The sequence below is a fragment of the Aplysia californica genome, unplaced genomic scaffold (assembly GCF_000002075.1).
Source record: "Aplysia californica isolate F4 #8 unplaced genomic scaffold, AplCal3.0 scaffold00060, whole genome shotgun sequence".
In the NCBI taxonomy this organism is placed as follows: Eukaryota; Metazoa; Mollusca; class Gastropoda; order Aplysiida; family Aplysiidae; genus Aplysia; species Aplysia californica.
The window spans coordinates 1,541,969-1,555,501 of NW_004797330.1; the positions used below are offsets into that span (position 1 = coordinate 1,541,969).

The 13,533-nt window shown below is 39.0% G+C and overlaps 1 protein-coding gene across 1 annotated transcript in view; it reads left to right on the forward strand.

Annotated features, from left to right (window-relative positions):
* Positions 1 to 12,431, forward strand: part of LOC101855471 (beta,beta-carotene 15,15'-dioxygenase) — a 20,365-nt gene extending 7,934 nt beyond the window's left edge. The window contains exons 3-12 of the mRNA XM_005093249.2: positions 180 to 435; positions 1,661 to 1,799; positions 2,877 to 3,027; positions 4,546 to 4,745; positions 5,236 to 5,381; positions 5,867 to 5,972; positions 6,897 to 7,005; positions 8,298 to 8,398; positions 9,180 to 9,294; positions 10,811 to 12,431. Of these exons, the coding sequence (XP_005093306.1) occupies positions 180 to 435; positions 1,661 to 1,799; positions 2,877 to 3,027; positions 4,546 to 4,745; positions 5,236 to 5,381; positions 5,867 to 5,972; positions 6,897 to 7,005; positions 8,298 to 8,398; positions 9,180 to 9,294; positions 10,811 to 10,971 (1,484 nt within the window). The 3' untranslated portion in view covers positions 10,972 to 12,431. The remainder of the gene's footprint in view (positions 1 to 179; positions 436 to 1,660; positions 1,800 to 2,876; positions 3,028 to 4,545; positions 4,746 to 5,235; positions 5,382 to 5,866; positions 5,973 to 6,896; positions 7,006 to 8,297; positions 8,399 to 9,179; positions 9,295 to 10,810) is intronic.
* The last annotated feature ends 1,102 nt before the right edge of the window (positions 12,432 to 13,533 follow it).

Below are 13,533 nucleotides of genomic sequence, written 5' to 3' on the forward strand. Positions count from 1 at the left end.
TATGCTAGTACCCTCAAATCGCCCTCATATTACTCTTATATTACCCTAATACCACCCCCTCCCCACCTTACCATCCAATTATCCTCGCTTTAACCTCATGTGACTGACATATTGTCTTCATTTCGCCATGCACTGTGTTACGAGTATTCATTATTCAGTTTGTTCCCATTTGTCTACAGGATCATTTCCAAAATGGCTGTCGGGTTCACTTTACCGAAACGGAAGTGGTCTCTTCCAAATCGGAGAGACGAGGCCCACCCACCTCTTTGATGGCTTCTCTGTGATCCATCGATGGTCAATCAAGGATGGAGGGGTCACTTTTTTGTCCTCCATTCTGGACTCTGATTCGTACAAAAAGTCTGTGAAATGCGAGAGAGTGGTGGGACAATATTTTGCCTCCACTTTTCCTGACCCATGCAAAAGTACTTTTGATAAGTGAGTACAGAATTTCATAACAAAGAAAACAAAAAATAATTTCGTATATTTAGCACATCTCGATTCCACAAGTCTTCTCTCTCTCTCTCTCTCTCTCTCTCTCTCTCTCTCTCTCTCTCTCTCTCTCTCTCTCTCTCTCTCTTTAATTTTCAGTTGTCCTCTTTCTTTACTGCAAACTTTCTCTATTTCTTTCTCTCACTCTCTCTCTCTCTCTCTCTCTCAAACACACACACACACACACACACACATACATACACACACACTTACATACATGTATACAGATGCTGCATTGTCTTTTAAAAATAAACGGGTGAGGCAAATGTAGGTGTGCATATCCCTTCTCACTGTCGACTTAAAGCTTTCACGTCCATCCCCGGTAGAATCGAGCTAAACAAGTAAGTGCCACTGATAGGTCCTGCTTTTCTTTACCACTGTTGCTTGTGTCTGCCTGTCTTGATTTTATCGGGCACCAAATGATCATTATCTCGTGGATGTGCTGTTTGTCTGTGCTCAACCAAGTCAAACATGCTTTAACAGAATTTATAGCAATATTCAGCTCTAAAAGAATGCCTGAATGTATTCAGAAAAATGTTATGCCACTGAATCAGTCTGAAGTATTTGGTCAAGAAACAAAAACTGAAATGTGTGAACAAGGTTTGAGAACTATGACTTTGTTATGGTAAATTTTAATTTTATGCCTCAGTACCCATCCTTCCCCCTCCACCACCCTCACCCTCAAATAACAGTAGAAATTCTCAGCAAGTTTTACAAAATCTATCACTTCATAAACAGGTTGCAAGTGTTTACCAGTCAACACCCTCTCCTAGATGAAGGGTCAGATTTATGTCTCGCGTTCGATTCACAGAGCAGCATGTTAACTCGCAATGGTGAAGGCCGAGAGATTTAAGTTCAGAAACATACAGTGGCGTCCGCTTAAACCGAAATCTGCGGGACTGCTATTTTTTCTTCCGTTTAGCCATGTTTTCGGTGAAGAGAAGTTGACTGAATAGAAGGAAAAAAATTGGGATTATATTTTCTTTCGATCTACTGCTGTTTTTAGATTAAATGCATCCAGTTTTAGCGGACTTTTTGTTTGTTAGTTTTTCACTGCACTGCGTTTTCTGAGGGATTCCTTATCAAGGCGAGTCGTAGATATTATGTGTAAAAAGTAATGCTTTCAAAGCTCAGATCTTTGAATCAAGACTCATGCTTCTGTTTGTTACAGATTCTTCTCCTACTTCAAAAAAGAAGAAGATGACAACACATTTGTAAGCATCGTTGAGCACGGAGACCGACTTTTCACGTTCACGGAGAGCACATCTATCCATGAAGTGGACGGGGAGACCATGCATTCAATCGGCAAAGTAAGAAGATCCTCATTTAAGTACTTCTCAAGCATTTCATAGACAATATAATGTTGATGAAAGGGCGTTTTTAAAGAATGCAGGTACTTGAATATATTATGTCTGTAAAAGTAAACGTAAGCTGACTAATCAAGAGCATATTATTTATTATCTTTTGTTTGTTTTCTTTTGGTAAGCGTTTTACAGTGCTTTCAACTGCATAAGGTCATATGAGCGCACGGCACACAGTAAACATTTAAAGATTTATAGGTATTAATTTTAAATTTTGCTCGGGTGGCGGCCGAAGCCTAGTCTTATCGATTTTATGACCACCAAGGGATCTTTTGTGAGCGTAACTTGCACATAAGACCTCCAAGATTTTTTGTTCTTATTCGAAAAGGCAATGTGTCAGATCCTACCTACCTTACGATCCGGGGGTGTGTCTGATAGACAGCAGTAAGAAGAAGCCAAGGAGTAGAGGTAGAAAAGCTGTAGAAAGAGGAGCCTAGATGAGGGGGCAAAGACGGGAGGGGAGAAAGTGAAGACGAAAGCAGACGACAGAACATGATTAAAGAGCAGGAAAGGTGAAATGAGAAAATTTAGGGAAGAAAATTTTCCGTTGCTGTCGGGTTTCGAACCCAGAACCTATTGAATGAGAGGTGAATACCGTAACTTGTAGACTATGAGAGCTCCCCCTAATGATGTTTGACATATCTGACTTTGCAAAACGTACATTTTATGATACTTAGGTATGTGGTATTACGCTATTCCATGTAAGAAAATACTTACTAAAGTCTTAAGTTATGTAGGTGTGTGTACTATAATATAATGTTATTATGTACTTGTGTGTGTGTGTTTGTGTGTGTGTGTGTGTATGTGTGCGTGTGTGTGTGTGTGTGTGTGTGTGTGTGTGTGTGTGTGTGCGCGTGAGCGTGCTTTACCATAACACACAGACCATGTGCGTTTGATTCCCCTGACAGAAGGGTTGTTTATCGACTATCCCCATCTGTCTACTAGGGCATTGTTCCCTTCTAGGCATGGTTTGGCCTTAATGATGTAAAGCGTCTCAATGAAACTTCTACACTTATATTGTTGCAGGTGGATCTCAAAAATGTACTTGCCGTCCATATGGGCACAGCTCACCCGCACATAGACAGGGATGGAACCATGTACTACTACGCCACAAATGTACAGGACGCACAGAAAACTTACAACATCGTGAAAGTTCCACCAGCTGGCAAAGGAGAAGGTAAGTTACTCTCTAGTCTTCTCTACTGGACAGGAAATCAGTAAATGGGCCGTCCATGAAAAATGAAACTGCACTGGCACACGTAACGTGGAAATAATGACATACTGAGAAACATATTAAGCTGTAAAAGAATAAAATAAAACATTTTGCCCCCCCCCCCCCGGCAACCACCCAACCCCTCTTAACGGCTTTTTTACTGCTCAGAATTTATTTTCAGGTCATCATATCGGCATTAACAGTTAACAAAGTTAAGAACGTTAAGATTATTTTATCTTTTAAAGCCAGTTTTATACAATCGCTTGTTCACCTTCGTCTCTCCATGTAAAAAAAATCCGGCCAGAGTCCTCAGCGCAGGATTTTGTTTCGAGCAGTTTCTGTCTCGTCTTCAAATCGCTTTCCCCTTAGTCCTTCTTTTGGTTTGTGGGAAAAATGAAAGCGCAGATTGTTTAAAAAATCATAGCAGGTCATGAAACATGGACGTATTCATGGGGTCCAGAACTGAAGCGACAGTCTGAAAATTGGAGAAACCCAGGATCACCATGACCTCAGAAAGCTCAACGCAAGTAAAGTACTTTGAAAGTGATACACATTGTGCTTTAAATTGGTGATTTTCAAATAGCCAGTACCCGCTGGGACAGTGGGACAGGTCAATGCTAATTAATTATTACAAGAAGAATTTTTAGACAAAACAGAGACCAGCAATTAGCAGAAAGCGACCGGATCTGCTTGAGCAAGGTGTTGCCTTCCATCAAGACAACGCACCTGAGCATACTGCCGAAAGGTCACCGATCACCTGGACTCCTGGCAAAGGGAAATGCTTGAACATCCCAACTAGCTGCAGTCTTAGCGCCACGCCACTTCCATTTTCCCCAAGCAAAAGAAGGACTATGATGGTAGTGGTTTGAAGACTAGGAAAGAACTGTACTCGAAACAAATGCTGCGCCTAGGATTCTGCCCGAAATGGACGTAGTCACTGCATTTGACTTCTGGCTTGATCAGTGAAGATAATGCACTGAGATTAATTAACGATTATTACGCTCTTATATTAAATAGAAAACATGTTAATGAAACTATGTACACAATTGCGTACCTGTGGTTTAAAACTCTTTTGATTTTCACTGAACAGGGAAACTTATTTTTCGGACAGACTTTGTATATTATGCTTTTGACTTTGGAAAAAAAGAGATTGATTAGTTGAATTCTTACATTGTTAGCAAGGAATTATTTCGAAATGAATTGTTTACTTATGGGAATATTAATGTATTAACAGCAAATAATATGATAATGTATTATGGTGTCTCTAATGCTTATGCTGTTATTATCCGGTATGACGAGTATGATAGTTTAATTTCCGTAAGGAAAAATAATCATTTGATTATTTTTTAAATTTGGAGCGATTCCTGTTCTGGCTCTTTAAAAGTGTCCTGTTAGAATACTTTATAAACTTCTATCTTTTCCGTTCAATTTTAATCTTTCTAGTTTGTTCAAATTTTAAGGCGTCTGATGTTTCTCTGTCAGCTCCTTTTTCGAAGGTAGAAATTGTGGCGTCTATACCACGTCGTTGGAAGTGGAACATTGGTTACGCCCATTCGTTTGGTATTTCGGAAAACTACTTCATCCATCTGGAGCAGCCGCTGGCTCTGAACATGCCCAAACTGATGACCATAGGATTTTGGGGAGGGATTGAACAGTGCTTGAACAACTACCCGGAGGAAACGGTAAGTGTTCAGAGTTTTTAAAGTTTTAGTAAGTTTTGCAATTATGGAATTTCTTAAACACTTGAAAATACACGTAAAGGCCTTGAGCATATTATAGCTCTCACTGCCAAAACTCAAGACAAACAAGGCAGGGTTAGTCCCAGAGCAACCTACTTGGAGAGCCTAAAAAGATGGTTAACGTGAAAAGGTAAGGAAAATGTAGCTTTTTTATAGAACATCCGAGCAAAAGAATGAATGGAGAACCATTATCTTTGACGTCTGTCGCATATCTGACACTTGATGATGATGAAGAGTTTTACGGCACTTCCAACAGATATCACAGGTTAAGAAATTTAAATCTAGATTTTTTTTTAAATTGGCTAAGTACACTATTCTGAGAAAGCTGGCCGACGTTACTTTTTTAATTGACGACGGATTTCAAAATATGTGGAGATATAGGGAGTTGACAAAGTCACCCACAGAAAAAAAAAATGATGCACTTTTCTTTCAGATCCAAATCCATGTTGTGGATAGGAGAACAGGCCAGAGACTTCCCATAAACTTCTACACTCCTCACGGCTTTGTGTTCCACTTCGTTAACTGCTATGAGGAGTCCGGTTTCTTGATCTGTGATGTTTGTATGAACAAGAGTGGAGGGTAAGAAAATAGTGAGAAGATGCCTTGAATATTTCTTGAGTTCTTGCTGTGTCTCTTCAAAGTAGTAGAATTTGTTTACTCTATTGAACTGAACAGATGAGAGACGGTGAAAATCCAGAACAATATTCTATTTTTTTCGAGAGTATCTGAACAGCGAAATTAGAGGCAAACCACGATCGGCGACGTCTGTTGCAGATCTGACATATCATGATGATGAATAAATTGAATTCAGTGGTTTAGAAGCAAAAACTCTATTACTGTCTAAACATTTCCTTAAATATGCTCTTTGTTCTTGCAAAAGTTACCAGATGATGCTGGGCATTTTCATGGGTTAGTGGAGGCTCCAGTGACAAATTTAACTCCATTATTTTCCCATTTAGGGAATTTTTGTTTCTGTCTATGGTCCTTCTCATGCCAAAATTCTTCTCTTTACTCAAAATAACAGCTCTTTTTTGCTCTTTTTTGTTCTTTTTTCTGGTTTGCAGTTTTATCCGTGAGCTGTACTTGGAGAATATTGTCCGCCTGATGAAATCAAATGCAGACTTTTTGTGTTATTATGCTAGATTTGTGTTGCCACTCAACATTGACAAAGTGAGTAGCTCTTGCGTAATTGCACTTATGTTTTTCGCCCGCATGAATATACATGTAGTTTAGATCATCCAGGACGTGGACCAGTTCAATCCTGCCTGTCATGGCTAACCAGGGCTGAGTGAAGTACAGTGACCCAGCAGACAGACGGAGATACTCGATAAGAAATACTTCGAATTTGGGAATCACATCTCCCACGGGAAACATCAAAATGTGAAAAATAGTGTGGTTGTGACTCTATGAAATCTGTACACTGACTGTATCAATGATCCATGAGCGACTCTGTCAGTTTCTGGGTAACTTTTGAGTTTTTATGGTTACCCGGAAGTGTCATCTCTGGTTCAGGGGTTGATCTGCAAAGAACTGCCAGTGCTTACGGTCTTTAACTGTTGTGATACACTCTGTCAAAAACTAAGGTCAGTCCGTGCCTTTATGATATTCGTCCAGGTTGTTCTTTGTCCATTCTTGGCAACTGTGCCCCACATCTTTCCCTCGGGTATTTTCTTTATGATATTCTGGTTGTATTTTCTACTTTTCATCTTGTTAAGCTAGGATTATCGTTTGTGGAGAATCTGATACATCTAATTTTAGTTAGTTTTGCTTTCCAGAACATTCTGGGGTCTTGGCAAGAAGAATAAGTTTTGCCGAAACCTTTATCCAAAATAATGATTATTCACTCTTGATGAAAAAAACTCAACTGTATAGAATACTCGTTTTCCTTGTGCCTTCTATTTTACTAAGGATGTTATTGTTAGGTTTGTCTTCCTATTGCTTTAGATTTATTATAGAGATCGCGAATTTTGTTAAAACATGAAACAGACGGAATGTTCAAGCCCATTATGAATGTCTATATGCTAGTTTTATTTTTATTTATTTATTTATTTATTTTTAAATTGATTTTGAAATTTAAAATATGAATGTTTTCAGGCCAAAGAAGGCGAGAATTTGGTTACAGTCTCTGGCTCAAAAGCTACGGCTGTGCTCAGACCTGGCTCAGGCAACTGTGTCGACGTCACCAATGATGCTATTTTTGGAGGTTTGTGTCCCTTTTCTTCCATACTTTGGACGGCACGCTATTGCCTCAGTTCTATGTAACGATTGGTTGTGGCCTGAATGGTCTTGATTGGAGTAGCCTAGTGGAACATGATAGATTATTTACTGAAATATGAGTAGAAGTGGAACATCATGAAATGCGTTATCGGACAGTACTGAGTCTGCACGCTGCGCTCCCAGGACCTGGAGCTGGAAAACTGAAGTCGGAGGTGTTCAGCCTCAGACACACCCTGGAAAACCACAATACCACGTAATACTGTAGACGTGGCCAGCTCCATTAACACTATAGTGCGGTCAAAAATTCATGGCGCAACTGGTTGTAAAATATCTCCTCAACTATCGAAGATAGACTCCCCAACTTTAGCACAATGTCTCGTATCAACCTGTCTTACTTAACAAGTCATTATTTTTGTAAAAACCTGTTTGCTCTACCCTAAAAAATTCCTTAATAAATATAAGTAAAAAATCCAAATGGGTGGTTTCTACAGATTTTAAAAGGTTTATAGGCGGGGCAATATCGCTTTAAAAAGCAAGTCCGTTATTTTTTTCTATTTGCTAAATGCTTATTGAATGCATGTTTTGAGAACCTTTAAATTTAAAAACCAAAAAAGTGTGTTCACTATACTCATAAAATTATTTTTTTTGTAACAAGTTTTGCCACTAAAAAGTATCATTAGTTAGCTGTGACGTAGGTCATATGCGTAGATCTATGCAAAATGTGTATGAGAAGCGGGAAGTGCTGTGAACAATATCAATTTCCGCGTGACGAAGGTTTATAGTATTTACTATACTATACATTTATGAAGAATTTTAAAAAAAATCTAGCCTGAACTTTTGTGGAAAAAATATGATTAAGTTCAGACAAATGATATAAACTGCTGTGAAAAATACGGGTGACATTGATTCACCGATTAAAAAGATATTTGAGGATAGGTTGCGCTGTGAATTTTGGACCTCACTATAGATGAAAAGCTGTACTGGCCAACAGTTGAACTGAGCAGGAAAGAGAGCAGTATTTAATCATAGATACCAGATATAATTTGGGCGGCTAAGCTATTTGGTTAAATGGTTTGCAGACTTTGCACTTGTCAGAAACAAAGATCTAGTCTATTTTATACTCTTCTAAGTGAGTTTTATGAAGTTTGTGGGAACAATGTTTCTGCTACCATGCAGTAAGCGAAATTTTACTAAATATTAAGACAAGGGAAGGTTTCTAGAGTCGAAATATATTTTAATTCAAGTCTATAATTATACGTCTCTATTTTTTTTTTACAGGTTCTGCATTCTTTGAGCTGCCCAGAATCAACTATGATTTCAATGGAAGGAAGATCAGATATGCATATGGTAGCTCAGTCCTTAATCCGACCAATCAAAGGGTATTTTCATTTTCATATACTTGCGTTTTTTGAAATTCTAAACTCTGCTAGAGTTGCTGTAATAATGTGAATGTTAGCGACTTCTGACACTCATATATCATATATCATGTATATATGAATGTATAAACACCCCCCCCCCCCCCACATAAACACACAAACGCAAGCACACACACACACGATATATATATATATATATAATGTGTGTGTATGTGTATGTGTATTTGTGTGTGTATGTGTGTGTGTGTGTGTGTGTGTGTGTGTGTGTGTGTGTGTGTGTGTGTGGTTGTGTGTGTGTGTGTGTTTGTAAAGAAAATGATATTATGCCTACAAAGCCTGGCATTAAAATAACTGACACCACTCGGGTGGTCTCCGCTGTTCACTGAAATTACCAAATCACCCAGTGTTTGCTTTGGGGGATGGGGGTAGGTATCGCCTAGGTTGGGAAATTACTGACCGAAACTATTCTAATGTTCAATAACATTAGGTATGTTGCTGGCCCTATGAAGCGGTTGATCTTTCTTCTTCCTGCTTATGGTGCACTAGCAGGACTTGACATAATGGAGGGAATAAACAGAACGTATTATAAAGAACCTGTCATTTCGACACAGTTATCTGAGTAGACACTCCCTCCTCGACTGGGTGACCAAAAAAAAATGATATCCTATGCTTTATTAATCCTCATGCGAAGAAATACATTTTATGTATAAAAGTAGTCTATTTACTGAAACGAACGTGAATTATATCGTCGTACGATAACAAATTTGACACCTTCCCTCTCCAGGTCATGAAATTTGACCTCCACGAGAGAAAGATGACAGAGTGGAAGTGTGATGACAAGCACTACCCCGGAGAGCCCGTGTTTGTCAAAGACCCGGCAGGGACTTCAGAGGATGATGGTGGGTACAGTGTTGGTGTTAGAGCACGACACGCACTCCAGTGTTTATTTTTTAAAGAGACATAGAATATGTTCTTTGAACACGAAGCTCTTTCCAGGAGGAGCCTATTCATAGTTGAAGACTTTGTTTTCAAGGATAAGAGTTTCTGTCGTCAAAGCTTGATTCTGCTGTCTACACGTCTTTTGCAGTGTATATGCAAATAGTTAAGGTGTTATTAAGTTAAGTTATTTAGTATGCAGACGACTTGCGTTCGAATCCCGTTAGGGGCATTCTTGAATTTGGATTATTTGGAGGGTTTGTCAAGCCTACTTGGCTCATGTTGGTAGCGATCATTCCGGGGAGAATTTCCGTCTTTAAGTGTTGAAAGTGGAATTGAAATCATGTCATACGTTTGTAATGGTCACAAGGAAGGCACCTCTCTTTCTGTGGCGTTGGTTCTCCGGCGGTTTGGCTATAGGACCCGTTCTCGGGAGACTGCATGTTCAGACTGCGAGGCTGAGCTCAGCCCAACGATGTGTTCTTTGGAAGGGAACTTTACGCATTGTCTCCATTTCGTTCGGTCCTATCGGAAGTGGTCGTTAAATTTGGGGGCCCTGCCTTTTTAGATAACCTTTGAAGCTCAAAACTATACGAGTTAGCAATTTATATATCACTACATATCATTTGTGTACCTGATTTCTCGTACTCTGTACTGAGACTCGCAGTAAACGTCTCTGAGAAACTGAGGCGTATGTATCACAATTTCCTTGAGATACTAAATCTTTTCTGTCTCATTTTCTCTGAGAAACTTAAGCCATTTTATAACAACTTAATTGGTGACAGTTTCCAACTTAGAACTACATGGCTGGAGGCGCCGAGGATAGATTTTGCCGTCCCGGCTGGAAATTCTCATATGTGAGGATTCCCTCTAGAAGTAAAAAAACCCCCAGACATTTTTTGCTGGAAGCCTGAGAATAGTAATCGCTACCGACAGAGTAAAGTTAGCTTGCAGAGAAAAGATCACTGTTTTTAAGCGAAAGAGAGCGGCGCAGGACGATTTGAAAGAATATTTTGCTGTGCAAATTGAACCCGTTCTTAGAGATGAAAAGTAAAAATGTAAAAAGCAGTATAAGTTTATTTGATACTTAACAGACTCTGTGATAAGTACCTGTGTATTTTGCCGCTGCTGTGGGTTTAGTACAGCATTGCAACATCTTTACAGTTACATATTATACATATTAAGGTGTAAAAGGTATTGATATTGTTGACATATGCATCAAATTAAACGCGTTTTCACCTGCAAGCAGGAATTATTTTCTTGAATTCCATAAAAGTGGTTGGAAATGTCCTAATACGTTTGGAACTCAGTTTATCAGTAGTGATATTGACCCATCTCCCCCCCCCACCTCTCTCTCTCCCTCTCCCTCTCTCCCTCTCTCTCTCTCTCTCTCTCTCTCTCTCTCTCTCTCTCTTTCTCTCTCTCTCTCTCCCACACACACCCGCGCCCTCCCAACTTATACCTCATCCATTTGTACAGGTGTTGTGCTGTGTCCAGTGTTGGCTGCAACCACAGAGCAATCCTCATACCTCGTTGTGCTGGACGCCGCAAGCTTCAAGGAACTAGGCCGAGCCACCGTGCCACCAGATATAAAAATGAGCGTCTCTTTCCATGGAGATTTCTACAAAAGGTTTTCATGAAATTGGATATCTATGTCGCCATCTAGGTTTCTATCCGAACTCAGCTTTGTGATGTTTTATCCACAGTACAAGTTTATTTGTTAGCCTGTGTATGCTACTATTATTGCACTCAAGTCCCAAAAGATGTGATTTACCCATTAATAATGTTACTGTTTTAAAATGCCACAAGAATAGCCTTGTTTTGATACTTGTATTTGATAGAAGGATGTAGCACTAGAGCACACAACGTATTTCCACTGTACCGAGTCACAAAGGACGAATAGACCGAATTCACAAGGGACGCAATGATGAGCATCTCTCATGTTGACGTGCCTGGTTGTTTCCCTTGCCCTAGCATGTCTTGCTGCAGGATGGCCCTGGACTTCGCACTCACAGAGCTGTTCAAAGTTCTCTCACTGTTTATATCGCTGTTGGCTGTGTACGACATCGTGGTCTTCTCGTGGAAAGACAAAAATTGTCTTGTTCCTGCGGGCGCTTTGGGGACAAAAAGATATTGTGTAGGTTTAACACCCTTTGTAACACTGTTAGGTTATTAAAAAAGCGGGACCTCCGAATTTAACGCCCGTCTCCGACGGGACCAAGCCCAATAGGTAAATTCGTGGAAAGTGCCTTTCCTTTGTACACAGTATTGACCAAGCTGAGATTCGAACCCCGAACCTGCAATCTCACTATCAAACCACTAGACTGCCGACGCCACTGTGTGCACCTTCACAGTGAAGACTTGAAGACTCGTTTGCAGCTGGAAGTTGTAGAAGAGTAAGCCTTCTCAACTGTCTTCCTGAAAAAACAAAACATGAAAACTATTATTTCTTGTTGTTTATGTGTATTTTGTGGTGAGAAATGGAGGGAGTTGAACGTGTCTCTATGTTGTATGCTTTTTTAAATTATTTTTTTTAAAATCTGATTTTGGTATATTGGGTATAAATGTTTAACATCTCCCCCAATCCCTCCCTCCACCAAAGGGACATACTTTACATCAGTGTTTCAACACGTACTTTTGACCCCCTTTGAGAGGCCAATCGTTCCGTACCACCCACCTACATGTACTTCCAAGTGTTCCCCATGGCTCATCATAATGAGCAACTGCCCCACTTGTGGGTGATGTCGCCCACGTTTAGTTCTATATGTCAATGTGGTATTTTCATTGATTCAAATGATAGACACACTTTGATAAAGAAAATTCTATCAATTTTAAAACCTGGCGGATTTAGAAAATTGGAACCAATAATAGTAGACATTGTGTCTTCAGAATTGTTTATTCTACCCTGGAATTAGAATTGGCTTTCACCAAACTATGGGGCATGGCTTGTGCAGAATACCACTATAGTTCAACCTTATGAAATGAAATATTAGGATGAGCAATAATGACTGTAAAAACTCAATAACTGCATAAAATGAAAATATAATAATATGTCACAGTGCCATCAAATACAATACATGTTCAAATGTCATAACATTAACTTCTCGAGTTATCGTTATAATGTGTGGTGTCAACATTTCCTCTGTGATTCTTGGAATATTGAATTTAACATATTATATATATATATATATATATATATATATATATATATATATATATATATATATATATATATATATATATATATATATATATATAAATATATATATAAAAGTTACCTTTACTTCAAGCTATATTTAATGAGTACTCTCCTGTTGAACTGTCGACGCATGAGATCCAAGTCCCATAACATAATCAATTGGAGAGCATTGCAATTTTTATAGAGTATCTCCGTCTTTCTTCTGGAATGTTGAGTCCTTCTTAGCCCGGGTTAGCCGTGGCAGGCAGGATCGAAGCCCGCCTCCTAAATGACCTTGATTGTGTTGATGGGGAAAAAACCACGTTTACATTTAAAAGTAAAATATTGTTTTCTCATATGAGTATATCAAATGATATATTGTGTCTCTAAGCCGTTCACATATTGTTATATAAACTATTCAAATTATATTACAGCACAGTATCTCTTGGGAATTCCTTCTCTACCTTGTTTTCCTAATATCTGCTTCGGTCTTGTCCTTTTCCTATTAATAACTACCTCCAGCGCAGAAACTAATAAAAAGGAGGAGAGGAAGAAGAGGTTTTGAAATGGGAAGATGAGGAGCAGGAAGAGTGAAAGAAAAACAGCACAGAATGAGAAGATATAGATGAAGATCAAAGGATATCACTAAAAAAAAAAAAAAAGAAAAAGAAAAAAAAAAGAGGAGCATTAACTTTGATAAATTGCCAGTTGGTAATCCTTGATCTAAAACGATCTCATTCGTTAAATCATAACTTACACTGTTCCCTTCCATAACACGGTTCTGCTCGTACTATTACAGGAATAGCACTTGAGTATATCTGTCGACAGGAATAGCACTTGAGTATATCTGTCGACAGGAATTGTATGTATGTATGTATGTATGTATGTATGTATGTATGTATGTATGTATGTATGTATGTATGTGTGTATGTGTGTGTGTGTGTGTGTGTGTGTGTGTGTGTGTGTGTGTGTGTGTGTGTGTGTGTGTGAGAGAGAGAGAGAGAGAGAGAGAGAGAGAGAGAGA